At 37.3% G+C, this 26,737-nt stretch overlaps 1 protein-coding gene across 3 annotated transcripts in view; it reads right to left on the bottom strand.

The window, feature by feature from the left end:
* Nucleotides 1-8,395: 8,395 nt before the first annotated feature.
* LOC134536030 (balbiani ring protein 3-like) overlaps nt 8,396-26,737 on the bottom strand; it is a 160,395-nt gene continuing 142,053 nt past the window's right edge. For all 3 annotated transcript variants that reach the window (XM_063375540.1, XM_063375542.1, XM_063375541.1), the window contains exons 15-22: nt 25,455-25,667; nt 22,589-22,939; nt 21,459-21,623; nt 20,875-21,132; nt 19,585-19,729; nt 16,215-16,336; nt 12,695-12,921; nt 8,396-10,576 (exon numbers count right to left, since the gene is read on the bottom strand). In XM_063375540.1, the coding sequence (XP_063231610.1) occupies nt 10,124-10,576; nt 12,695-12,921; nt 16,215-16,336; nt 19,585-19,729; nt 20,875-21,132; nt 21,459-21,623; nt 22,589-22,939; nt 25,455-25,667 (1,934 nt within the window). In that variant the 3' untranslated portion in view covers nt 8,396-10,123. The remainder of the gene's footprint in view (nt 10,577-12,694; nt 12,922-16,214; nt 16,337-19,584; nt 19,730-20,874; nt 21,133-21,458; nt 21,624-22,588; nt 22,940-25,454; nt 25,668-26,737) is intronic.

Here is a 26,737-nt window from a genome sequence, read left to right as displayed (position 1 = left end):
CACTCTTTTGTATCCATACAAAATAGTGATAATTCAATAAAAATGATTCAATTTTATTCATAAAAGTATGCAATCATTTCATTAATGTTTTGTTATGACGTTGTCACGTTAAACTATCGTCCGTAAACCAACTTTACAGACAACCAATTTTTTTTTTAAATCGTGTGGTTTCTTCTGAAGCCATTATTGAACGTGTATAGATAGCACTTTACGCATCTAGTGCATTCCAGCTAATAAAAACATTCTGGAATCAACTTCTGGCGGGCTTTCATGTCGACAAACGTAGACAATTTAACTTGAACACAGCCCGTGGTTCTTTTTTTTTTTTTCAGTTGATAGCCCACATAACATGAAAGCTTGCGGCAAGCTTTTAATGTGACTTGAATTATGCTTGCCGTGCAAGCTTGAAACATGAAGCTTGACTCGAGCCTTTTTGAACCATGAACCATTGCCGCAAGATTGCAGGCTTGCCGTGTCAAGTTTGCTGCAAGCTTGTCATGTGTAAATAGTTACCTTTATTCAAGCTGACAGACTTGTCATGGCAAGTTTGATTCAAGCTTGTCGTGGTAGACTTGCTACAAGCTTGTTATGTGTCAACCATTTAGCTTGAGTCAAGCTAACATATCATAAGATTGAATCAAGCCTATTTTTCCATCTGGAGTAGATAAGGACAAACATGCTTTATATACTAGCGACTTCTTTGACTGTAGGAGAACACCAAATGATAATTCAAGTGTTGGTTTAAAAGGGACATTAAGTGGTAAGTGTGAAGACACTAGACTCACATTCCAGACCATCCAGGTCGAACACAGTTACAGTCGTGCAAATTTCTGTAATTTATGGCTTACCTAAGTAAACCCAATGATTGTTACATTCCAGGTTGGCCCGGCCAATCAACCCAGAATAGTAACAAGACACTTTAATCAATGGAAAGTTTATGATTTTTTTATATGATGACTTTGAAGTTATGTTTTTAAATTTGTCTTGTTACCAACATTAAGGATGAAATATTCCCTCAAGGTAAAATTTGGTATTTAGTTGTATTTACAATTAAAGAGTTATTTTAAACAGACTTTTGTTTTATTATTACGTTATTAGTATCAAGGGGCGGGAAATGTGCTATGTTACAAGATCACTCCTGACATCTTGCCGATGGTAAAGTATGTATATGATAAAGTGTGCATGCACTCTTTATACGTTCTTGTGCCCAATACGTCCCACTGGGGATCCACACATAACTTAGAAGCACACAACTTAGAGCATTCATAACTTACGATTCTCGAAAAAAAAAGATCCACATAACTCAGAACTGTCATAAGTTAGAACGATCATAACTTACCATAACGCCGAAACACACAACTCAGAAACGTCGTAACTTAGAGAATCATAACTTAGAAACACACAACATAGAACTGTAATGACGTAGAAACACACAACTTAGAACATGCGTAACTTAGAAAATTCTATCTTGTTTGTTTCTAACTTGTGTATTTCTAAGTTACGACAGCAACCCGTCCCAGTGTGTCCACCACCATGGCAGTTCCTGTGTATCACACAGCCTGTCAGCGGCCATGCTACACAGGTTGCCTGCCTTGCTATGCGTTACCTGATCGTCGTTTCTGTTGTCTACTTCCGTTGCAGATCGAGGTAGGACTGAATCTCAGCCATCTTTTAATAGTTCCGTATTATAGAGAATCTGATCAAAAAGTTACTTAAGGCATGTATATTTAAGCTGCCATCTTATATTTATAAATTTTTACAGTGAAACTTCTCTACAGCCGCTAGGCTAAGTTGATGCGATGACGTCACCAGAGCGCAACGAAGCAAAGTGCAGCGCTCAGATCGTTACGGGAAGTGTGATATCAGGAAGAAAGCATTGTTGCCTGTTTATATGTTGGTTTGTTCGAGTATCGTGCAAAAACTGCAGGAAAGATTTTGATGAAACTTTTTGGTTTAAAAAGCTTATGATTATAATTAAAGAACGGTGTATATTTTATCTCGCTCTGATGACGGAAGCTGGAGATGCAAAAACCAAGTGCTACCAATATAAGGTGAGCTTCCATGTCCACCAACACTACTTAATAAGTACCACATACATTATCTAATATATTTATTATATCACAATCAATAACTATTTCACGATTGATGACAACTATTTAACTGCATGTGATAATTAAAGACAAAAAATCACCGTGTGGTATATTTGCACGGGGACACACACTAGTTTTACTATTATATTTATAGGGTTGGTGAATTCCTGCGACATTCGTGCTTTATAAACAACCGTTGGTTGCGTTTTGAGTTGCAGTGACCCCTGCGTAGTTTATAAACCCGGCCTTAGCCATTAAAGTTATGCATCACTGTATTTACATTGTGTAGGCCTATCTCCGGATTAGCTGTGCCGTCTTCAACTGCTAATAATGCCTTGCACAGACACGTATTTACCAGGATATTAGCCTTGTTTGAATTCACAAGTGATGAGGACCAATAAAGTTCACGAGATTCCGAAACACCCTCTTCAAATTTTTTTTCGCATTAAAATGAATTTTTTTTTGCTAACCTGTGTATTCCTATAACGTACTTAAGTAAACAAGGACTTGTCTCAAGGAGTTGGTTAAGGAAATCGAAACAGTGTTAATTATAATTATAAGTAATAATTACAGTAACTATTACCATTTTCAAAATGTGACAAATTTCAGTTTTCCTCAAATAAAATATTACAGTGTTATTAAGACGTAAAGTCACTGGCCAACTGTTACACGTTCGCTGCCTGTTTAATTGCGTCAAATGTATAATAGACAATGACTACGTTGATTAATTGGCAGTAACAAACATATATTTTAAAGTGAGATATGTAATTTTTAATTGTTTTCACAAAAATGTAGCTTTTGTTTAATATAAGCGTGTTGTATTCATATTTAAATGATGTAATCAACAAAAGTTAATTTCTTTTAAGAACATTCGAACAGGCACGTAGCCAGAAAAAAAAAAGGGGGGGGGGGCAGGTCCATTTGGGACCGGACCCTTCCCGGATTTAAAATAAAAAAGCGAAGACGAAATAAGAAAATTATAGCAAATTAACTAATTATAGATTATTTTAGTAGGATTATTGGGCTACAATAATGTATATCCTTCCAATTATAGCCCGTCCGACATCCCTCGTAAACAGAAGCAACAGGAATTGTGTTTTCAAGAAGTCAATATTTAATGCCAGTTTTTAACACGTGTAGTATATACATTGTTATGTATGTTTCATGTAAATAATAGCATTAGTATAGGCTCTGTGTATTTATGACTGTTTTTTTTATTAAATCATCAAATAATTGACTAAAGAACAAAGTACTAACTAAAAATAATCTAATAAAAACAAAAATTTCAAATGTTCAGTTTCTTAAAACAAAATCATTACTAAAATTTCTACTTGTGAAGGTTGGAGTTCTAAAAGTTTGATATTCCCTGAGATTTTAAGTGATTTTAAGTGAGGCAGTAAATTTTCTTTTAAAATTCAGTTATATAGAAGAATAAATTATATATATACATCACCTCTTAATACTGGTGGACGTGTAGTATAAATATTGCATTCGTACAATCATAAAATTGTTCCTTGCACGCATGCAGTAAGTTGCTACTGGTGCGGAGAGAAACGAACCAACCTCCTTGTGCTACATGTTCGCCTGATACCAGGGCGGAGTGGCAGCGGTGTGTCGCCGCGAGCCACACGTCACGTAACGGGCGCACCGGAAATCAAGTCACGTTTCTGGCCACACTGCACCCTAGGATTCGTCGTGTAGAAGTATGACATACACCCGGTGACAAAAGAGCGTGTTAAGCCCGGCGACGAAAAGCGACCGCCGCCATTTTAGCCGGCGATGCCCAAGTAGCAGATGGTACTAGGCGCTTATAGGCAGGAGTGAAGCAAGTGGACGGTCAGGCTACCTCCTTGCTTGTCATGACTGCCTAATACTTGCGGTGTCGTAACTGTGCGGGCTGGAGAGCTTTTTTTTTTTGTTTGGGTCGGATGAGACATTTTATTTTTCGATTCTAATAAATTACAACCTGAAAATGACAACAAAAAAAAATAATACGTTTTCGGCGTTTATTAAAATAAAATTGGTTGTCTGTAAAGTCGGTTTAAGGACGATAGTTTAACGTGACAACGTCATAACAAACAAAACATTGATGATTGCATACTTTTATGAATGAAATTGAATCATTTTTATTGAATTGTCACTATTTTGTATGGATACAAACGAGTGAAATGAAATCTACAATTTAATAGATAAATTTACTTTTATTTGCACTCACTAATTCAAATATGTTTATTACTTTAACGAAGAGATTATTTTAACTATAACTTTTATACATGTTTGCTATTTAACTTCTTCCAATCTGTGTTATTCTGTTAAGGATAGGACGATGATAGGAAAAGTAGGAAACGAATGTTGCAATGCTAGGAGGTTCAGGTTAGAAAAAAGCAATATAAAATGAGCGTAACTGGACACAGCAAAACGAGACAATGTGCGTAACGGGACAATTTTTCGTGCGTGCAGCCGGCGTTCATCGATTTATTAGACGTTGTCACGTAAAAAAAAAATTGGCTGGTTGTCTGTAAAGTCGGTTTACGGATGATAGTTTAACGTGACGTCATAAAAAAACATTAATGAAATGATTGCATACTTTTTACAGTCCTTTTCGCCCTTATACAGTTTCTTAATACAATTTCAAATTTCGTTCTGCTATTCAAATAGTCGACGTTGCTGCTCTGGCAGCGAATTAATTATAGCAGCGGGTGCGAATACTAAATGTAGTTAAAATAATTCTACATTAAATTTTTTTCGAAGTTTCATATTATAAGTGTGTTTGCAGCTTGAGAACACATGAGTTTGCTCGTTACCGAGGTTAGATGTTACACATCTCTGGCAAGTACTGAATGACTTGCTCACATTTTTTTTTATTATTCACACATCATTTCATCATTTTTATTTCCCCACACAAAACTTGTTTGGTGGCGTAACTAGCATAGTGGCCACAGCTGCCAGCTGCAAACATGGATATAATTGGGGATAAAGGAAATTCAAATCACGAGAGGCATAGTTAGAGACAAAAAACATTCAAGCATTCAACCTATCATTTAAAAGAATAAAAAAGTGCATATGTGATACAAGTGAAACTTCTTTAGCAATTCAAGCCTCGTCTCGTAAGTATATATATCATAAGAGGTAAAACGGCAGAGAGAAAGAAGCCAATTTCAAAATAAACATGAATTAACAAAAAATTTACTACTCACTTCAAAATAACTAACTGCTCAGGATATCAATAATTATTATTGATCAAAAATTATGATTTATTACCCCAACTGAGAAAAATTATAACTACAATTTATTATTTAATTTATAATATGAGCTCACGAGGAAAGAAAGGAAGGAGCGCGTGTGGCGTTTGTTTCCCTTTCAAGCTCGGGTGAGACGTGGTTGTATCCGGGGAGCATGTGCGCTGTGGAGGTATGACGCGCCTGTACCTCTCATTCGCTCATGATCCCCGGATACAATATCCAATGCTCACGTGCGGCCGGCCAGTGCCGTAAATCGCCTCGTTCAGGCGCGGATGGGACCTAGCTGTATCCGGGGAGCATATCGTGTGTGGAGGTGTGACACGCCTGTACCTCTCGTGTGCTTATGATCCCTGGATACATCAATCGCTTAAAGGTGGCGGTCGGTCTGACAGCATAAAGAAAGATACTTTTTATTTTATATTTATTTATATTTTTTATATTCGTTTAAAATAGGATGTGCAAATAATTAAAAAAAAACAAAAAAAAAAAACAGGGCTTTATAAATCACTTAATTTAATACAAAACCTACACTTCTCTCACTCATTAGGCAAAGAAGCCAAATTAATTAACATCATTCATATATATACATATATAGAAGTGAAACCTGAGCAGTACGCCGCCACGTGCCGGACGAGTTCTCTGTACCGTCCGCAACATACCAGAGAGATGCCACGCATGCATGCGTGCAGCCAGCGTTCATCGATTTATTAGACGTCACGTCAAAAATACTAAAACCCGGCTTTGTAAAATTCATTAAAAAGGCAATACTATAAAGTTTCCTTTTGGCTTTGTAAACTTTTGTTCGTGCCATCCACTACAGATGGCAGCGCCGTGGTTACACATTTCCGTTCCGTGCCACTTCCATTTATGAAATTTCTTCTACCAAATGCTGTGTACTGAGAGCTAAGATGTCACACATTAAATTTTTTTTTTTTTTTTTTTTTTCAATATTAGTTCCTATATTAAAATGTAATTTGTTCACTCATTGAAACCTACCTACCTACCTTGCTTTGCATTAAGGCCCCTCGCACACAGACCACTCAGTCGCACCATTGCTTGGCGCCTTGCAGTTGCATGAGTAAGCCACCAAGTTGCGCCACTGAGCGTCACCACTCAGTGGCCTTTGTGAATGAATAAGCTGCAAAGAAGCGCCACAGAGTGAAGTAGTATGGTCATGGACGCCAATGAGGAAGCTCTTCTGGTTCTCCTCGTATGTCGTCGTTGTAGTCAACAGCGACCATCATGGATTCACTCAATTACATCAGAATGGTTGTCTAGTGGACAGTTCCACCCACATGCAGATACAGTGGTGGAAAAAAAATCTTTTGCACAAGGACCTTTCAATTACCGACCTTCGCGAACAAGCTGCTACATAAATGTTCGTTTGGCATTCTTACAATTAAATGGTGTATTCTCCACACGCCACTGAATGTAAACGTGCGGAATGCAGAAACCATCACAAAGGCGTGCTGCGTACTACACAACTTTGTAAGACAGAGGGATGGCATAGACTTTGACAGTGCTCCGACTATTGTGGAACTAGATGAAGGTAAAACTGAAGTACAAATTGTTGGTCTACGATCAGCTTTGACAATCAGAGAAAATTTGGCAGATTATTTTTGTAGTGCCGAAGGATCTATGACGAGGCATAATCAAATGAGTGATTGAAATTTCTTTTATACAACACAATCTGAGTTACATTGTTGTGTCATAGATCTTGAATTACTGAAACTGCATCAGTTTTCGGTATGCTGAGTGCTAATATTAGTAACACCTAGGCTTGCATGGTTCGTGGTGTTCTTTTATACTGACTAATCAGCCAACATGTGCTACAAAACACAATGGTGGAAACACTTGTATAAATTTCTTTATGTTTCAACAAAATTTGATATAATAAGCATTTCATCATCTAACAGCAATTTCTTTTGGTACAAAAAGTTGAGCTTTCTTACATCAGATCTTGAATCATAAATTGCTAGGCTTGATTCTGTTTTCAACCCTGTAAAAATGTAAAGCTATTGTTCATAGTACAAATTTTACAAAATGAGCATAATTTTTACAATTTTTTTTGTCCTTACTTGAGCTTAGGATACTCTATAGTAATTATTGATTGCATTTTGAACAGTGCCTGCCAGGCAAAGAAATTCCACATCCTAGTTCTTTGAAAGGTCTTCAGTCTAGTAGGTTCAGAACCACAGCCATGCAGGTTTAGCAATTTTTTCAGATTATCAAGTGTCATTATGATTTTAATGGTAATATTGAATGATAAAATGTGGAATTTAACCCGCTAAAAAACAAGAAACAAGAGTACAGAAATTTATGATAAAATGTGAAATGTGGAATTTAACCCGCTAAAAAACAAGAGTACAGAAATTTAAAAAAAAAAAAAAAAAAAAAAAATTATGAATTCAATTCAAGTTCCAAAGTGTAATGTTGTTATTTCTTGTTTCCTATGAGTTGTCAGTGTCCATTGATTCTATATTCGATACTTTATCATTGTGAGGTGTTTGATTCGGTGCAGATGTGCCATACCGCAGAATGCTCGATTCAAGACCTTCATCTGTTATCATTCAGTAAAATCTTACATTAAACATTTTCAATAATGGGTTAACTTGTCAAAGAGTTTATGTTAAAGACATGGTTATGTGAATTTTGTACTCCAATATGTATATTCATTATCATTATCTTAATATGCATGAGTTTAAACAAACTATTAAAAAAAAAACATGTAGTTTCCATGTGTGTGTTGCAAGTATTAAAAAAAAAAATCTCAAAATGCATTTTATGTTTCTTTACAATGACCAAGGGAAACCTTTTGTGTTTTGCCCAAGTATTTCAGCTTAATGTGACTGCAAATTTTATACACAAGGTAAAATTCTACTGGAACAAAGTGTTAGCAACACAAATTAAAGTAGCTTATTAAAAAAAACTGTGATAGCAAACAGACATTATATCAACAAGTTTTTAACCATACTAAACTCAAATAACTTGAGTGTTAACAGGTAAGATCCATAGGAAAAAAGTTGGAACTGTTTAAAAACATAAAAACAAACAAATGCAGAATGTTAAAAAAAATTATTTCTTCACATTTATTTTTAAAAGTATATACAATCTCATTTTGACAAAATCTCAATATACACACTTATTTAAAAGTTACATTCACTAAAATCTATAGACAGTACAAAATACTTTTTAGCTTATCGTTATTGCTCAGCACTCAAAAAATCTACAAAAATAAGTTCTGGAGGTACAAAATACTGCCCAGTATAACTGGCAAATTAAAAAAAAATTTCACGCATAAGGCCTCTGTTCAAAGGCTAGAGAATTGTTGTGTCCCAACCAGTTTGATAGTTTTTTCGGGAAGAAAAATATTTTGCAGTACCGTTATAAAACTTCAAAAGTAGCACTGGCACAAACATTAAATGACAACTGTCACTCACACACAGATTTCATAATTACATACTTGATAAGTAATTAAATTACATCTTCAATCACATATAATGAAAATTATTTCAGGTGAAAGAGTGTGCAAGCACTACCTCAACTGTCATATTCACAGATAATGTTTTTAGTTCTGCAGGTAAATATAAACAAAAATATAATTTCACAGTATTACTTTAGAGCTGACAGGAAAAGTATGTACTGGAATTACTGCAATGGTGAAAGTGTACAAATTATTATATATTTTAGTTGAGGTGTAAAGGTAAATATATTCTGAGGATCGAAAGACCATAAGAGTAATGACTGGGTATACTCTGCTTTCTATTTTTGTGCTCCTTCTACAAGCTCACTTGTGTGATTTGAACCATAGAGTAAAAATGTGCCGAATGTAGATCAAACAACAGCCAATGCTTCATTCTCATATTCAAACTACTTTACCTTATTTTTGAATTCAACCCTCAATTTAAAAAGATCTATGCAAAGGAAAAACCATAATTTTGGTTCTATTGCTACTGCTTTAGGAAATAAGTTACACAAAATTTAGACACCTATGTTTTCACCATTTCAAATGCTTTATATAGTCCTTACGGAAAGAGGAAATAATTAGCAAAATATCAGTTACAGTTTTTGCAAATTAACTATGATTTGCAACTGCACACAGGCATTGCAAAATATTTTCAGATTAAAGTTTATAGAAGAGGGTATAAACATACATATACTTTAAAAGTTTCACATATTTCACAAGAAAAAAAAATGCTTTTAGAGCTGCAAAAAAAAAAAAGCAGAGATAATTTTTTTATATTTAAGGATTTCAAGCCCATAGATCTCATGTTTGTATGGAGTCAAAAGAAAATAATATCTTTAATTCCTGAACATGGCTTTGAAAAAAGCCAGCTGAAATTCAACAGGTTACAATAACTACAATATTTCATAATTTCAGGGATCATGCACCTTTCACTAAACTAGAACTATTTCCTTAAAACGCAAACCAGTCTGGCTTTAAAGTACGAAGTCTTAGAACAATGTCAATGTTTTAAGGTAAGCACTCACTGCGTATCAGTAACAAAATCTGACCTCCGACTATACTTACATGGCAATGACTATTACATATCTCTAAATGTTATTTACAGTGTTAGTTCAAGGACGCTAAGGTATTCCAGCTTCAGTTTTACATGCAACACTCTACGCAGAACTACAAAATGCTATCATGTTTTTTTTTATCTCCATCCTCTCAGCTTAACCTAGTTCAAATACGTATTGCGAGCAAGAATAGGTTTCAAAATGACTACCGTCCTTCAGCCCATCGTTTCATCGCTGACGCGGATGGGTTAGTGCGGGGCTTGCTGGAGTTCAGACTTTCGGGACGGAGTCTTCCGGCTCCCGGGACTGGAAGCCGTCGAAGGCCGGGAGGCCGCCGCCGCCGCCCGGCGCGTCCGCGTCCTTCGGGAGCGACACCACGTAGACGGGCGCCGCGCGGTCCACGAAGCGCTCCCCCAGCCCCGCCGCCTTCCCGCCGAACGGCGCCGAGGACATCTTCCTGCGGTAGAGCGCTATCACCAGCACCAGCACGCAGATGACGAAGGCGGAGCCCGCGCACAGCAGCACGACGGCCGTCTGGTACGGCTTCACCTCGGACAGGGTCGACTCGGACACCACCTCGCGGTGCTCCAGGGCGATCACGCGGTCTGCGGCGGCGCCCGGCCCCGCGGGGAGCCTGTGGCTGAACCGCGACTTGGTGATGTCCGCCACGATCGGGATCTCGATGTCCGGGCCGGCCGACAGCGTCACTTTGTTCGACTTCACCTGGAACCAACGATGTGGTGTTTATGGGAGTGGCACAGGTGTAAACTCTTGCTGATTTCACACTAACCCAAACGAAGCAAAAACTTCACTAAAACAATGTTATCTACTTAAAGATATAAAATGTTATATAGATGTTAGATAATAAAATAGACGAACATGCAATGTACCAAATTGGTATATTTTGAAGCAACCTTTACAAATTCACTTAGGACTGGTTAGGTGATTTGACTTACAAGGATTTTAGCTTCTTTCTGCGGTAAAAGAAAATTCAATTTCTACCCATAAAGTGAAGCAGTCAGCACCGAGCAGTCAAGGGTTGCTGGCAAAAATAACAACACAAAGAACACCAATATGTAAATATGTGATTCTATGGAGAAAAGAGCTTAAATTGTTTCACTTAGTCAAAGCTTCACCTACTTTGAGGTATTGATTTTGCAAATGGTAACCATCAAACAAAAACTAGTTCCACCACAAACATGCATCGCGAGGCAGTCACATGCCGCAAGTAATCAATATTTCTAGCCTTCGAGGTGAGTCCAACTACACAGAGAGTTGATATGTATTTCAATAAAAATCATGTGCCCTTCCCCTAAGTGCCGAGCACGCCATTGTGTGAAAAACCGGTGTTAGTATTGGTTGTTCTTTGTGGGCGATACTGATGGACTGAGCCAAGATTTTATGGTGTTGCAAAAAAAATTAATCATTAAATATTAAAAAACATAATAAGTACATATAAAGTACCTACAATAACACTGAACTAATGCTTCAACAATTTGTGGTAAAACACTTAAAATATTTACATAATACAATACTACATATACTGATGGGAGTCAGTTAAACAAAAACTGCAAATAAAACATGCAATAATCAAATAATCATTATGTAATGTTAAAAGCACAAAATCATTATATGTAGTATACATTTCCTTTGTGATATTTCTCTGCAGGCTTTTACTCATGTCTGTATGGTATAAGCTAGAGACTGATTTTATTATTGAAAAAAAAAAAATGATTGAAACTAAATTATTGTTTTACATGGTAAATAAAATTGTTAGTTTTTAAATAAATAAAAATTTACGAAATGAATTTTATATTTTAATAGCTTAAATGAAGTTAATTTAGGTAACTTTTTCTACACTTTGATGTAGTGAGGTGTCACTCGCTTCTACTTCGGTGTTTGGCGGTGTATTAACTTAATTTTGCTATTAATTCGGTTTCATTGCCATTCACCATATAATCTTGCACCCTACTGATAGGTAACGTCAGCTTGTGGTGCATCATGGCACACGAATAAGAGAATTAGGTCTTACTGTCTGTCCACTTCAGGGCCATTAGAGACTAGGTGAGATGAGATAAAAATGGAATATATAAATTGATTGCCTGGTTGGAGGAGGGAAAGGGGGGGGGGGGGGGGGGGGTTAAAAGTACCATGAGAAAAACCCACTGATAAAATGCAACGTCTGTCACATTTTACCACTTGCCAATAAATCTGGGTTTGATCCCACCGGGAATCGAACCTGGACAGTCTTGATGGGAGGCGTGTGACATGATCACAGGCACAGATCTAACTGTAAAAATACGAGGAGAGAGAGGGTTATGTCAAACATTTCAGGTTTTTAAAAGCAGCCAAAGCAATCTAGGATTATTTAAAGATAAGGACTCTGACTTAAATTTATTAATGTTTTATGAGTATAATAAGTAATATTAAATATATCCAAAACTTTATTTTTCCTTTCCTGAAATTATTTAGTTTTTGACTAATTCCTATCTTCTGTATCTTCACATAAATACAACTATATGGTTGGAAGAAGAATAAAATTATCTAAATTTATTGAATTTATGAAAATATTTACACTACATTGATTCATGTTTATAAAGGAAATATTTACTAACATTTTTTTTGATAATATTTATCCTTGTTAGTCATGCCATCAGCTTCGCACTCGTAATGTATTTTCATGTTAAAATGTGTTGGTCTTGAAGTAAGTAATTTTACTAAGAACTCCACCTCTCTCTCTGATATCTGGCATGAAGCAGAAAATTAATAATTTAGGGGGAAAAAATGTGTGTGTGTCTATATATTACAAAGCCTTATTGAGAATTTCTATTACAGACGTACCATTTCCTCCAGGTAATATGCCACATCTACTTTGTTGGCTCCAATAATATCAAAATGGACGTAAATTATGTCTGGATATATCTCTATTTGGATGATGTCATCTTTCAGCTTTGCCCCAAGGTCAAAAATCATCTTCTTCATTTCAGCTTCAATCTGCTGTATTGCAGACTTGTTGTGGTAGTTGTTGAAGCCCAACTTCACCTGCACGGCTTCAATGGGCACAGGCACTGAAACAAAAATATGTCAATTTAGAACATTAACTCTGAAATGGTTTGAAAAATAATCAAGACATTTTACACACTGTGTAATCAATTAATCATTTTACACTAACCGAAAAAACTTACTTTTTATAAAATTAAAAAAAAAGTGGCAGTAAGAACAAATAATCTTTAAAAAAATTAGATAAAATAGTTTCTGGAAAATAAGAGAACATGGTATATAAATGTAACATAAAGTAAGCTTTTCATGTTTTCAGTAGTGCAAAATGAAAAATAAATATCAGACTCCAAGTAAGGCATCCATCTACTTGATCTTGGGCTCAGAAGAAACAGAACCTTACATGTGATATAAACATTTGGGAACATATCGACCAACAGTTTTGAACACAAAATAGGGAAAATCTGTTTAAACTAAATTGCCTTTTTAACTCTGCCGCTTAGGGGGAAAAAAATGACCTTATCATTATGAAAAGCTCATTAGATACACTGACTGATGTTTGTAAATACGGATACAAGGGTAAAAAAACAGGCTCACGCTATGTCAAGGCATTTTAAAAATAACTATTTTCCATCCTCCTCCTTTCTCTTCTACCAACTATATTTCCACTCCATACAACAGCGACATATGTACAGTCACACACAATATCTTTAATGCAGGAAAATATGGTGGTATTAAGGTCAGCATCAAAAATATGTACAATAAAGGCTTTTTAATCTGCCTTGTTTGGGACTATTACAAAGAAAAATTTAATAAATGTTACAATGGTATCAAAAACAAGTTCTAATATGATCCTCTTTGGCAAGAAGAAATACAGATGAGTAGGAACCCCAGAAAATGGTAAATAAAACTGGCTGATTTCGGTGTAAAAAAATGACAAAAGCGGTGCAAAAAATCGGTGTAAAAATAAGCAAGCGGTGCAAAAAATCGGTGTAAAAATAAGCAATCAGTAGAGACTCAAAAAATTGTGAAAATATTATGCCATTGGCAATGTAAAAAAAATCTCATAGCCTTACTGCTTCCTTATTTGCCTGGCCAATTTTTGGGACATAAGTTTCTCTAAGAGTGTTGGCTGATGATGGCAAACCCCCTGCACTTAAAATGTATACATAACTTACAATATACTTATAAATAGGTAGCATTTATAAGGTTATCGCTGAAAATATTAATGGGCTAATTTACTCAAAACAATTCTTAGCCAAACCTAACCTAACCTTTTCAAGATACTGCTGGATTACAGTCAAACCATCAATCAATCAGTCAAAAATATCTTGTGGTGTGCTCCCCATTTCACAATGCAATCCATCGTATTTATGTGTTTGTTAATCTGAGGTACTTGCATATTTATTTGAAGTAAAGGTAAGTTGGGCCTAAAGGTAAGTTAATCGATAATATTGTAGGCCTACATAATGCTTATGAACTTATTAGAGGGGGAAAACATTTCTAAATAAATAAGGCTAACCTTCAACATGGGTGTTACACCATTCTCTCATAGCTGGATGATCAGCTTTTTCCAAAGGAATGTTAACTTACAGCATCATATTAACAAAATATGAAAAAATTTCTTGTTTTCTGCACTTTCAACATTGTTTGCTTTATTCACGCTGTCGCCTATCGAGATTTGTTTAGACACGGTAGAATGCTTGACAAAATAATTGTCTTGTCTTTTTTGTTTTGTTTTGTGTGTGTCATTTACCACATGCTTTTTGCACATGTCTTTGCGTGTCCAATCAACCCGCACGTTGCAGAACTTGCACATCATAATTTTGTCCCGCTGATCAAAAATATAAAATCCATCCGATTTGATCTCTCTTTCACGATCAAACATTGTCCAAGTTTTCGGCATCTTAGCCACAAATTCAATTGTATCACAAAACTTACAAAATGTGGACGGTAGTTGAAAACACTCATAGATATGTGCACGCAAAAATGACTGCCATCTTAGCTCCATGCGATTAAATTAGGTTAGAAAAATCAACACCAGTGCGCCTTGCGGCAGAAACTACCATTATTCAAAACACGAAAACTGTGGAGTCAAATTTGTTATGTTGGTAGTGCGCACATATTGATTGTTGACATTTGTTACATTTTGTTTTCATTTGCGATGGCAATATTTACTGCTTGTAAACAGAGTAATAAAAATACGTGGATTTCAGTAACGTGTCTCAACGAAGATAATATCAGGGCACTAATCTTTCAGTCTATGTTTATTTCACGCCTATGTTTATGATGGCATAAATAAATAGAACTTGCGACATAAGGACATTATTTTGTGCGAAAAAGCGTGAATTTCGTGCGAAAAAGCGTGAACTTCGCGAAAATTCGTGAATTTTGCTACTATGTCAAAATCAAAGGAAAGTCGCAAAATTCGTTTAAAGAATCAAATTTTCGCGTTATTTCGTGAATTTCGCGCTTCACCATTTTTAGGGGTCTCTACAGATGAGTGTAACTGGTAGAAAAGTCTTTGATTTCATGTTCAGGCAGCCGGACTGATGAGCATTGACTGAACTAAATTTTGAAAAAAATTTGCAACTACTATACATTAAATTGTACATAACTATAATATTAAATTTTTAATCTTGTTATAACTAAACATAAACTATCATAAAACAAAAGAATTTTTGTTCAATTACTTAATTATCAGTCATGTAACTAATTAATATAGACAAGATTATACGGTGAATTGAGATAAAACCAAAATAACAACGAAAATAATGTCAAAATAACACAGCATAACACTGAAATCAAGTTGAATACACCATATAGCACCAAAATGTAAGTTATATTCATGGAATTAAGTAGCATTTAACCAAAACTTAATGCAAATCATAAAAAAAAGGATCTTTTAATGTTTGAAATTCAAGGACAAAAGTTTGTACCAAAGTGCATGTATCAGAAAAATTAATTTAATTTTTTTATTGTGTATCTTTTATTAAATCAATTTTAAACTACAAATGCTCACTAATTTATTTTTATTGTTCATGATGTATTTGTTATAGACCAATTAAAAAAATTATTTTACCATAAAAATGCAGCACATAAATTTTACCCCTATTTTGGTGGAGTAAGTAAAAAAAAAAAAAAAAAACAGCTTTTATAAAAATAAAAACAATAACACCGAAATCCTCTGTTTTGAAAATGAAATTAGACCAAATATAATTTTAAAAAATGTTGTCTCTACTAATTAAGTAATTAATTTTATTACTACCATATACATGTGGAAAATCCACAAGCAGACTTGTAAGCAACCAAATCAAAGACCTTCAAAGGTTATGATAATCATAAATCAACTGAACCGACTTACAGCAAATTTTTGCTCCCTTCCTGAAAGTGGTGGTGTTCGGCAGTTGGTTCCCTGCCTCGTCGACACACCAACACTCCGGGAACTTGTCCGAGCTGCGAGGGTAGCATTGCGTCGGGGCAAACCTTTCCAAATGAAGCACAAAAAAAAAACTCAAATTAAAAATTAAGATATCTTCATGTTGCATGCAGAAACTTATTTGGTTTGCAGCTAACATGTGCTGGAGTAGGAATATTGCCTGCATTAGCTGACTATCTGCAGCTGCTAAGTTTGATAATGAATAATATTTTTTTTTGAAGATCTTAACATCAAGGGGGGAGAAATGGGTAAGAGCCAAGTTTTTTCTCCCCCATGAGTTCTGTTATGAATCTTGGTAAAGATTTCAATTTGCAAAATACCATAAAATGATAAATGTTAAAATGCATTAATAAAAAAATGTCTAGTCTAAGGTTATAAATAGGGATGGTGATTTTTTGTTTATGCGAAATAGATGCGAAAATATGCTAAATTATGTTTTTTCTGCTATAAAATGCTAAATCCAGAATATTCCGAGATAAATGCAAAATCAAGGTAAAAATGTAGATTCGTCTTCACTCTACACAATTTATTTATTGATTATATTTCGTTTCAGTTCAGTATCAAAAGAAAACAACATTTTATGGCATTTTCAGCACAAGTATCTTATTGTAACGTCATTCACAACTATTGTTCGTAAATATTGAATGAAGAATGGCCATCCATGCCTCGCGATCGTAAACAAAGCAAAGAACAACTAGCTGGAAGATTGTCCGTGATCTTGCAGAGTACAAGTGTTTAATCCACCATATTGCGACATCTCTGCTTCGCCGCGCTAACAATTGTAAGTCCCATTTTCTGGCTGTGTTTCACGTGAAAGCCGCGTTCTTGTGTAGTCTGTGGAATGTTGCGTGTTTACAAATACGTGCATACTCGTGAATGTGTTGTATAAGTTACTGTTATTTCTCGTGGTAAAAATGGGACGAAAAGTCATTTCCATTCGCGATCGCATAAATGAATACAAAAGTGAACAGTTCTACGAAAGTGATATGAATATTTTAATGCGCAATTTATGTAATCGCCGTCTGGAGTGGAAAAAAAAAGATGTACTTGAAAATCACATTAAATCTGAGGGACATCAGACTGCAAAAAAAAAAAAAAAAAGATTTACCGAGAAGTCGGTTGAAGGAAACAAGTCAGTAAAACGGCAAGCAACGGTTTCTTTTTTAAAAATATACTTTTCTTCAGTAATGTAAAATGAGAGAATAGGCTAAATCGTGTTTTTAAAAATGCTACAAAATGCTAAATTTCAAATTCAAAATGCTAAATGTCATTATTTTAAATGCTATAAATCACCATCTCTAGTTATAAAGGAATGCTCGTTTATGATTTCAGCTGCTGAGAGTAAAACAATAAAGGTAAATGTAAAAGGGTCACATTCCCATTGCACAATGTAAATAGCCCTGTACAAACAAATGCTCTTAGTAGCTGTTTCGTCAGAACTATTTACCAGCGACCACTTTTAAACTTGAAACATTTGAGATGATGCAAAGGACTGTTATAATCATGTAGGCAACACCCAAACACCGAACAAAGGTTAGTAGAGGAAGGTTGCCTTTATCAACAACATCACTTGCAGCTCCCCAAAGGCAAAACTTGAACTGTCAGGATTTCCACTAGCCCGTAAAATATCAATTACATTACGCTAGCTATTAGCTTCTTACAGGCAAGAAAATTAATTTGCTTGAGAGTCTCATGTTACTAGATCTATACAATGAGTGTCTGTTACAAGAGGTTTGCTGTGACAAATTTTCATTCTTGAAATTTGTAATAAACGCTGAAGATTTATTAGGTATAAAATATATTTCTTTTAACACGTAAGCACAAAATTATTGTTTAAAAATGGCTGCTTCCATGTTTCAATGATAGAAATGTAAATAAAAATGAAAAAAAAAAAAAAACTAAATAAAAGAAAAGCATTTAACTATTTTAAAATGGTAATTTGATAAAAATAAATAATAAATATAATAGTAAAATGTGATAATACTGTAAAAATGTTGCTGACTGCGATAATACTAATTGTGAATGAAAATTTTGATCTGCACATTCCATTAACTTCAAAATAATAATAAATATAATTAAAATTACTTACTCATCTACTTAACAGCCCTGACTAGTTGGGAAAAGGTTCAAAAAATCATGCGATTTGAAAACTGTTCAAGATATCTGAGTGGGGTCTGTTTACGAAAAGCATCTAAGAACGCGCTGAGGTCAGATGAGTAGTTCTGTTACTGGAATTCATTTTAAAACTGTATTTACATTATTTTATTTTTGACCCTTGATACAAAGATTCGGATTCGAGGGGTACATTCGAGGTACTCTTTAGGATTCGAATTCGAGATTCGGATTCAAGATTTGGATTCGAGAAAATTGGGAACAGACCCACCACTACCATAAACGTTACTGTGGCCATCCATAACTGTGAACACGATATGCGCGGATCACATCACTCGTAAGCTTTCCAATGTATTCTATTAGCAAAAGACTTGCAATTTTCATCCTATCACAATAAAACCAAAGCATTAAAAAAATTTCAAAACTCAACTACTGGGACCCAGGGATCCTAACCCCCCCCCCCCCCCCCCAATTCCCCTTGACCATCATCCCTGCCCTTTCGACGGTCCTGGCGATTTGTACCAAAAATTTCGATGCGTTGAGTGTTTGATATTTTGTGAACACTGCATTTAAGTGTGTTTTCTGAATAAAACTGTTTTCTTTGAATTAAATAATTTTAGCAAAAACGTGTGTCTGAACTGGGAAACCATTTGCAAACCAACACATGAAGCTTTGTATAAACTGGCTGAATTTTGACATTTCTGCTGATACAAGTGTACATACTGGCTGTTTTAGTCTGACAGCCGGAACACGTACTCCACATATGCAGAGACTTTCCTTTATCCAACACACGTTTGCCCACACTGCACATTTTTTTTCAGTGACTGCTTTTACACAGATTTTGTAATGTATGACTAAAAGAAGAATTCTTAACATACTAATATGCTGGTAAAACCATTAATTAACTAAAAAAAAAATTAAAATTAAAAAAAAAAGAAAGGAAAATCTAGTTGGGCATATTTTAACTGCATAATTAACTAGCTAGTCATAAAAGTGTGAACATAAAATTTTGGCCCTAGACCATTGCTGTTTTACGCTGAGGAATGTATGTTTATTTTTCTATAACCAGCGTAAATCAGCAGTGGTGTACGTCTAAACTTTTATGTTGAATCAATCCTTCCCACTGCAGGAATCATTCAAAGAAAGAATTCCTTGAAAGGTGTTCGGCTCGACCGCGACCCACCTTCCGTGAGCGTCGCACTCGACCGCGTACAGGGAGTTGGTCGATGTCATCAGCTGGCGGAGGGCCTGGCAGCGCGTCCTCCTCTCCACCCGGTTGTCTTCCTCGTCGTCCAGCGTGGACACTTGCTTCAGCAGTTCCTCGAACGCTGCGCACACACCGGAGCGTGCAGGCGTCGCGGTCAAATATTCACATCAGGACAAAGATGGATGAACGAACGAACGAACGGACGAATGAAAGGAAGAAAGATGGAATGAGAGAATGAATGAAAGCAAAAATTAAAGAACAAATGAATGAAAGAATGAAAGACAGAAGAAAGAAGAATGAAATAATGAATGAATGGAAGAAATAAAAAATTAGAAAATGAATGAAAGAAAAAATGAAAGAACAAACAAATGAATGAAGAATAAAATAATAAATGAATGAATGAAAGAAGGATATAAATAAAAAAATATAAAAATAAATGTATTAAATGTGTCACAATAAACATATCTGTTCTGGAAGGTGTCAGACAAACTGGTACAAATTCCTCCCAGCTAATAAAACCTAAAGCATTGATGTTCGCACAACACTTTGTTAGCTACGAAGTAGCCTTCACGTGTCATCACTCAGCCTAAACATAGAGAAGGGTCTTCAAACTGCCACTTCGGAACCATGCCCATGCCAGATAAGTGAATTTGCAAGACCATAAAAACTACAACATAGTTTTAACGGGAATATCAAAGAATAATGAATATGCAGTAGAATGGTATTTTAAACAGTTGTAATAAACTGCTCTTTAGTAGGAAAAAAAATGCAGGTTCGCATTACTGTTTTTTTTAAAAAAAAAGTTTTTTTTTTTTTTTTTTAATATCTAGTATCCTGGATTGAGTTATTCTTCGAAAAATCATTATGGAAATGTACTCTGAAATGTCAAATGTAACCTGTTCGAAAACAGTAAACACTAAAAAAATCTGAATGCAAACGGCTTGTTTGGTGCTGGGTTACAGAAAATGCCGGACGAAAGTCTTTTCAAACTACTAATAAAGTCTTAACATTTAATATTCAACATCAGCTGATTTTGGCTTGTTTTCTGTGTGTTTGTGTGTTCTGTTTTCTTTTTGTCCTTTCTTCAGGTTTTCTCTGTGATGTACAGAGAAGACTAGCATTGGTTTATGTCCGAAATATTGATTTAAATAAAACGGGAACTAAGAAGTATCCTGTTAATAAATCTAAATTTCTATGTACCATGAAATCTCCTTAACAGGGGGTTCGCCGCAAAGTGAAAACACAGTGATGCGCGAGGAAGCGTACCCAGGGCGGAATCCCCGAGGTCGTCCATCCTGCGGCGGGCCTGCCGGAAGTTGCAGACGGGCAGCGCGTCCCGCGTCAGGGACCCCTTGACGGGCTCCCCTTCCGGGTCGGAGCACCAGCACACCCCCACGTGGTCCAGGCACTGCACGGGCAGCCAGCGCCCGCTCTCCGGGTCGCAGCGCGGCACGAACGTGGCCTTCTTGTAGCGCTCCGCCGCCTTCTGGTTCCTCTCCCGCAGCCGCTCGCACTGGCTCAGCACTGCGCACGGACACCTCGGTGGCACACCCCGTGTTCCCGTGCTCTGCCGTGGCACTAACACCACGGCCAGGCCGATCCAAAGAGGGAAGCTACAGGGGCTCTACCCAAACTCTCTTTCCCGCATCCCTTCTGATTGCAATTTACACTGGGTAATATTATGTTTTCTGAGCAAAATTCAAAATCCAAAATTTAAAAAAAAAAAAAAAAAAAAAAAAGGAGGCTGCGTGGATTTCAGAATATAATTGGCCCATCTCTAATTTTTTTATGATTTTTTTTTAAAAAAATGGAACGGCTCGTATGTTTCTCGTCTTCTGCAAGACGCTCACCTGGGCAAACAGTGTTGCAGATCTGTTCGGACTCAAAGTTGTTCTGGTTGCCCGCACATCCGCCGAAAACGAACATGTCGCACTTGTTCTTCTCCGTGTTGAAGAACCAGCGAGTGGTGGAAGCATTGCACGGACCTTCGTCTCTTGGCTCGAAACACACGTCTCCTAAAATAGAAATCACAAAATTTTTACGAAAATGGCTTGCAGTTTCATTCAAATGCTGTGCACTTACAGTTTAAAAATAAACACGACTACTGTAATAATAATTTTTTGAAACCCTTGCAACGGTTTACTGTGCATGCATGTTTTCCGCTTATCACGACCCACTCTGACACAAGGTTGGGGCTAAAATTAAGAGTGAATAATTTAACTTTAAGCTTACTATTTTTTTTTAACCTACTGGTACTAACTAAACAAATTGATTATGTCCGATAATGTTTTAAAGTAACGAAAGAAGGAACTGGAAAGCGCAGTTCTGAGCTGGCCACCACGTCTCTAAAGGAGACCTGCTTCCGGTCTCAAGCTAGGCACCTTTCACCAGGATTACCAGGATAAAGGTAGAGGAAGTTGGTAGTCTAGTAAGCATCTTTGTTGTTATAAGCTGTAGAGGTTTACTGTTTCATTTTAGAACAGCATGGAAAGTAGGTTCATTCAACTGGACATTTTAGTCGCCACATTCTTGGGCTGCTAATGGATCAGGACTAGAAGGGATCAAGGATTATCTACTTGTACGAGTGTCAAGTTTTTAACTGGGTTAAATGATTGAGAATATGAGGTTTGGAGGATCATATTTTACAAATATTTAAGTTAAAAAAAAAAAAAAAACAATAATTATAATACTAATCTTTAAGCCAAACAAATTTAATTCAAGAAATAAAATAATATTTAAACAAAGATTTTCAATTATTATAATTTTATCCTTTTACGTCCAAAATTCAAACAAACATCATTATATTAACATGTAAGATAATTTCAAACAATTAGCACTAATCAAAGGTAGTGATCTGGTGAAATCTGTCTGTCTTGTGTGTCGATTACTGCATCATTTACACTAACAAAGACATTTACTAAAGAAACCGAAATTAGTACCAGTACAATCTAATCGCTAAGGAGGGAGGCGGGCAGCTCACTCGGCTTGGGGCAGCAGACGGCGAACTCGCCCAGCGGGCTGAGGTGGCACTTGTGGGAGGAGGGGCAGGAGTCTTGGGCCGGGCCGCACCGCACGGCGTCCCCGGAGCCCGGCCGCAGCAAGGGGTGCCCGCCCGGGCAGGGGTTGTCCCTCCGCGGCAGGCACAGGGGCACCGGGGGGCACGGCCGGTCCACGCACGCCACCTCCACCAGGCGGCACGCCTCGCCCTCCCCGCGGCACGGCATCTCCTCGCACGGGTCCCGGCACTCGCACGTGCGGCAGCCGCGCGCGTCCATCTTGTAGCCGTGCTGGCAGTTGGTCGAGCACTTGTACAGGGGGCACTCACTCGGGGCTGCAAACACGCGCGTCACGGCACGTCACAACCTTGTGGCAAACACCTGCCATTGACTTCACACTCACTCATGCTCAAAAAATATACACCTGATTCTCTCAATTCTAAGACACCCTTTTATGAGCTAATAAAATAGGGTCCATCTTACATATTGCTGGCATCTTATAATTGCAGAATTGTTTTCTATTTAAAGACACACATATCTATTGAGTTTTAGAGATTTTAAAATGAGATGAGGCTTATAAAATTCCTGACAACCTACGCTTTAAGGCAAACTCATCAGCATTTATATATATAAGTAAAAGTATAAACAGAAGAGGTTATTTAACAACGTGGTATCTCAGGATGAGGAACAAGGAGACAGAAGTGACTAGTCGACTGCCACATAAAGATAAAATCCTGATAATCACAGGAGCACACTATGTCATGTGAATTTCAGAAAGAAAATTACTTTAGATATCAAATAACAACTTCTAATTTCTTAAGGTTGAAGAAGCTGAAATACTGTACTGTTGACTATGACAGCCTGTGCAACCAAATAGGATACCCATCATTCTTACTAAAGAAATTTTCCCTGAATTTTCCATTTTCCCTATCCAACCAAATAAAGCTCGCAATATAACACAAGTACTTAAATTAAACTACAAATACTTATCAAAACACATATTAACCCCTCATAACATTTCAAATTGACCAACAAATCTTTTTGGGCACAATACACACACACAGTTTTCGCTGTTTTCATTTTCATCAAAACTATGCAACAAATGCTGCCAGTTCGTAATATACAATTCATTTTATTAATTTCCAAACAATGTATTATTTATTTTGACTAAGTGAATGACTTTTGACATTTGATCATACTTAAAATCAATACATAGTTCATTAATTTCTTGTTCCTCTTATGTTCAATTAATAGTGTAAACAGATGGAGTTCAAATATACATTAATTTGTGATTAGAATAAAGAATATTTTTGGAACATTTAACAAAAACACCAGAGTTAAAAAAAAAAATTTTTAATCAGTGTAATAACTAACATGTTTTTCATATGTTTTCCATGTTTTGAAGACAAATTTCCAATTCCCTGAGCTTTTCCTGTGGACGGGAACTCTGACAAAACCACCTAGACAACACACTAGAGCTGGCACACTACTAAAAACAATGCAAGAGACTTAAACATTAACTTGTTACAAATAAATGTGTTACTAAAACTGAAGTAGATATTTTATTTAGAGAAACTTCATCCATTTTCAAAAGAATAATACGTCTCAGAATCAATGACATGATCAATTTGAGAAATTATGGTAACTGGTTTGTTTCATCAGTCTTTTTACAAAGATAATTTCTTCTTCCTAGAATATACAACTTGGAGCATTGTCAGACCGTAGCAGCAAAATCTCAGTACCCAAATCCAAAAGTTTGGATGAACAGTGGAAAAAAAAATTACAGAAAGAAAAAAAAATCATCAAACTAAGAGGAAAGGGTTTTACGTTGCAACAATTCGGTTGTGCCCTGGATCAGGTACCTGCTAACTGCTCACAAATTTGAGTTATGCCAGGGGAGGTAAGGACTGAACCTATGACGTCTTTCAATCCCCACTGTGAGAACCCAGCAAAATCATCAAAACTACCCATCGTTTCATGAAAGTTATCCCTTGCGGGACCAGTACATACACCCTGCTGGCATGGGTTGAGCTGATTTGGCATGGCCCCACATGGAGAAGGAAGCGGATATGCGACTTCAGTGCGGTTCGGAGGTGTTTGGGGAGAGGCTACGACCAGAGGCTGAGAAGATCAATCACAGCATCGACACCATCGCTACCCCCTTGACCCGTTCAGCAACCAACAGCAGCTCACCGGCTCGCCCCTCCAGCGAGCACTGTGGGTGGTGCCTATCTGAACCTATCACATCTCCGAGACTCCTCGGAACACCAGGGGAGCCCGTGATCCGGCCGAGGACCCGTCCAGCCTCTACTAGCTCTCCAGGCTCTCCGTCTGACAACTCTAAAGTGGGGACTCCTGTGAGCTTGCTCTGAGCACAGAGCGACCAGCTAAAAGCGTGAATCCTCTTCAGATGATCCGAGCGCAGTAAGGAAACCTCAGCGGGGGAACCAAGAGACTCCTCGAAGCCCGTGATCCGGCCGAGGATCCGTCCAGCCTCTACTAGCTCTCCAGGCTCTCCGTCTGACAACTCTACAGTGGGGACCCCTGTGAGCGTGCTCTAAGCACAGAGCGACCATCTACCAGCATGAATCCTGTTCAGATGGCACGAGCGCAGTAAGGGAACCTCAGCGGGGGAACTCTTGGTATCGACCGGTCGTCCCGCACTACTGCCCATGGCACTAGGGGTTTCCCCAGCCTGTCAGCCTGTAAGCTAACGGGGATAACTGTCTCAGTCCAGACAGGACCACCTCGGGAACTGGAGACTCAGAGGACCAGCCCCTTCATCTCGGGAAACAAGACGCGACCGAGCCGAGGAGAGAGAGAACGAGAGAGAGGGGACTCATGACTCACCGTGGCAGGAGGGCTGGACGTCAGGGGGAGCCCGGGTGCCGGACACCTCCTCCCCCTTCTCGTCGACGCACCAGCACTGCCGGCTGCGCGGGTGGCACTGCACCGGCTCGTAGCCGCCGTCGGACTCGCGGCACTGCGGGATGTAGAGGCGGCCGGCGGGCGTGCCCATCTCGTGCGCTCTGTGCTGCAGGATGGTCCTCTGGTGCTGGCACGCTGCACGCACGAGACCACGCCACTCGCAACACGCACTTCTTCCTTCTTTCCACTTTTAAAAATAACTCTACAGTTCCCAGAAACACTGCTTACATCAATAAAGATCGCAGGCTTTCACGGCCGTCGTCTGCATTTTCTCGGCTTCTGGGCGTAGGCCGCGTCAGGTAATTGTCTTGCGACGTTTGCAGCTGCCATCATCAGGTAGACGACTAAGTCTGACTGACTTAAGTCCACCTGGCAGCTGCAATGACTGCCGAAACGTCGCAAGATAATTTCCTGACACGGCCTACACCCAGAAGCCAAGACAATGCACTACTTGCATCATTTTCATAACAATCAATTAATTACTGAATACTGATTTCAAATATTATGTTAGACACACACCATTGTTAGTTCACACTGTGTGTCATTAAGAAAACCTAAAGAACAGACAAACAAAAGATGAACACAAAAACCACACCCACAGAAAACCAAGCCAAAATTAGCTGATGTCAAATGTTAAATGAATAGACAGCTTAGAGAATTCTTGTCTATGCATTTAACATTTGACATCGGCTGATTTTGGCTTCGTTTTCTCTGTGTGTGTTTGTGTATTCATCTTTTGTTTGTTCGTTCTTCAGGTTTTCTTCATGACACACAGTATGAACTAACAATGGTGTGTGTCTAACATAATGTTTTAAATCAACCTTCCTCACTGCAAGAATCATTAAAAGAACACTTGAATACTATTGTAGATAAGGTGAACAAATTTTTTTTTAGTACGTAGTTAAACTATTGATTAATATTGTAAATAATAGGTACATACCTTTGCACATTAAATTCTGTTCATTTGAAAATAACTAAATTTTGAAAATAAAATAATAGCAGATTCTAACATAGTATGTTATATGGTATGGAAATAGTCACAGGATTATTATTTTTTATTTCATTTCACATTTTACAGAAAACTTTTAATGAGTTTTGCACAAGCCTCTGCCCAGTCATGAGATAATTTTTTACAATTCACACTAAAACCACATTATGACGAACCCTATAAAACACTAAATTCGAATGTCAAAGGACTACCTCAG

This window comes from Bacillus rossius, chromosome 10 (assembly GCF_032445375.1).
Source record: "Bacillus rossius redtenbacheri isolate Brsri chromosome 10, Brsri_v3, whole genome shotgun sequence".
NCBI classification, from domain to species: domain Eukaryota; kingdom Metazoa; phylum Arthropoda; class Insecta; order Phasmatodea; family Bacillidae; genus Bacillus; species Bacillus rossius.
Note: the sequence above shows the minus strand (reverse complement) of the source record. Positions and strands in the feature narration are given on the sequence as shown.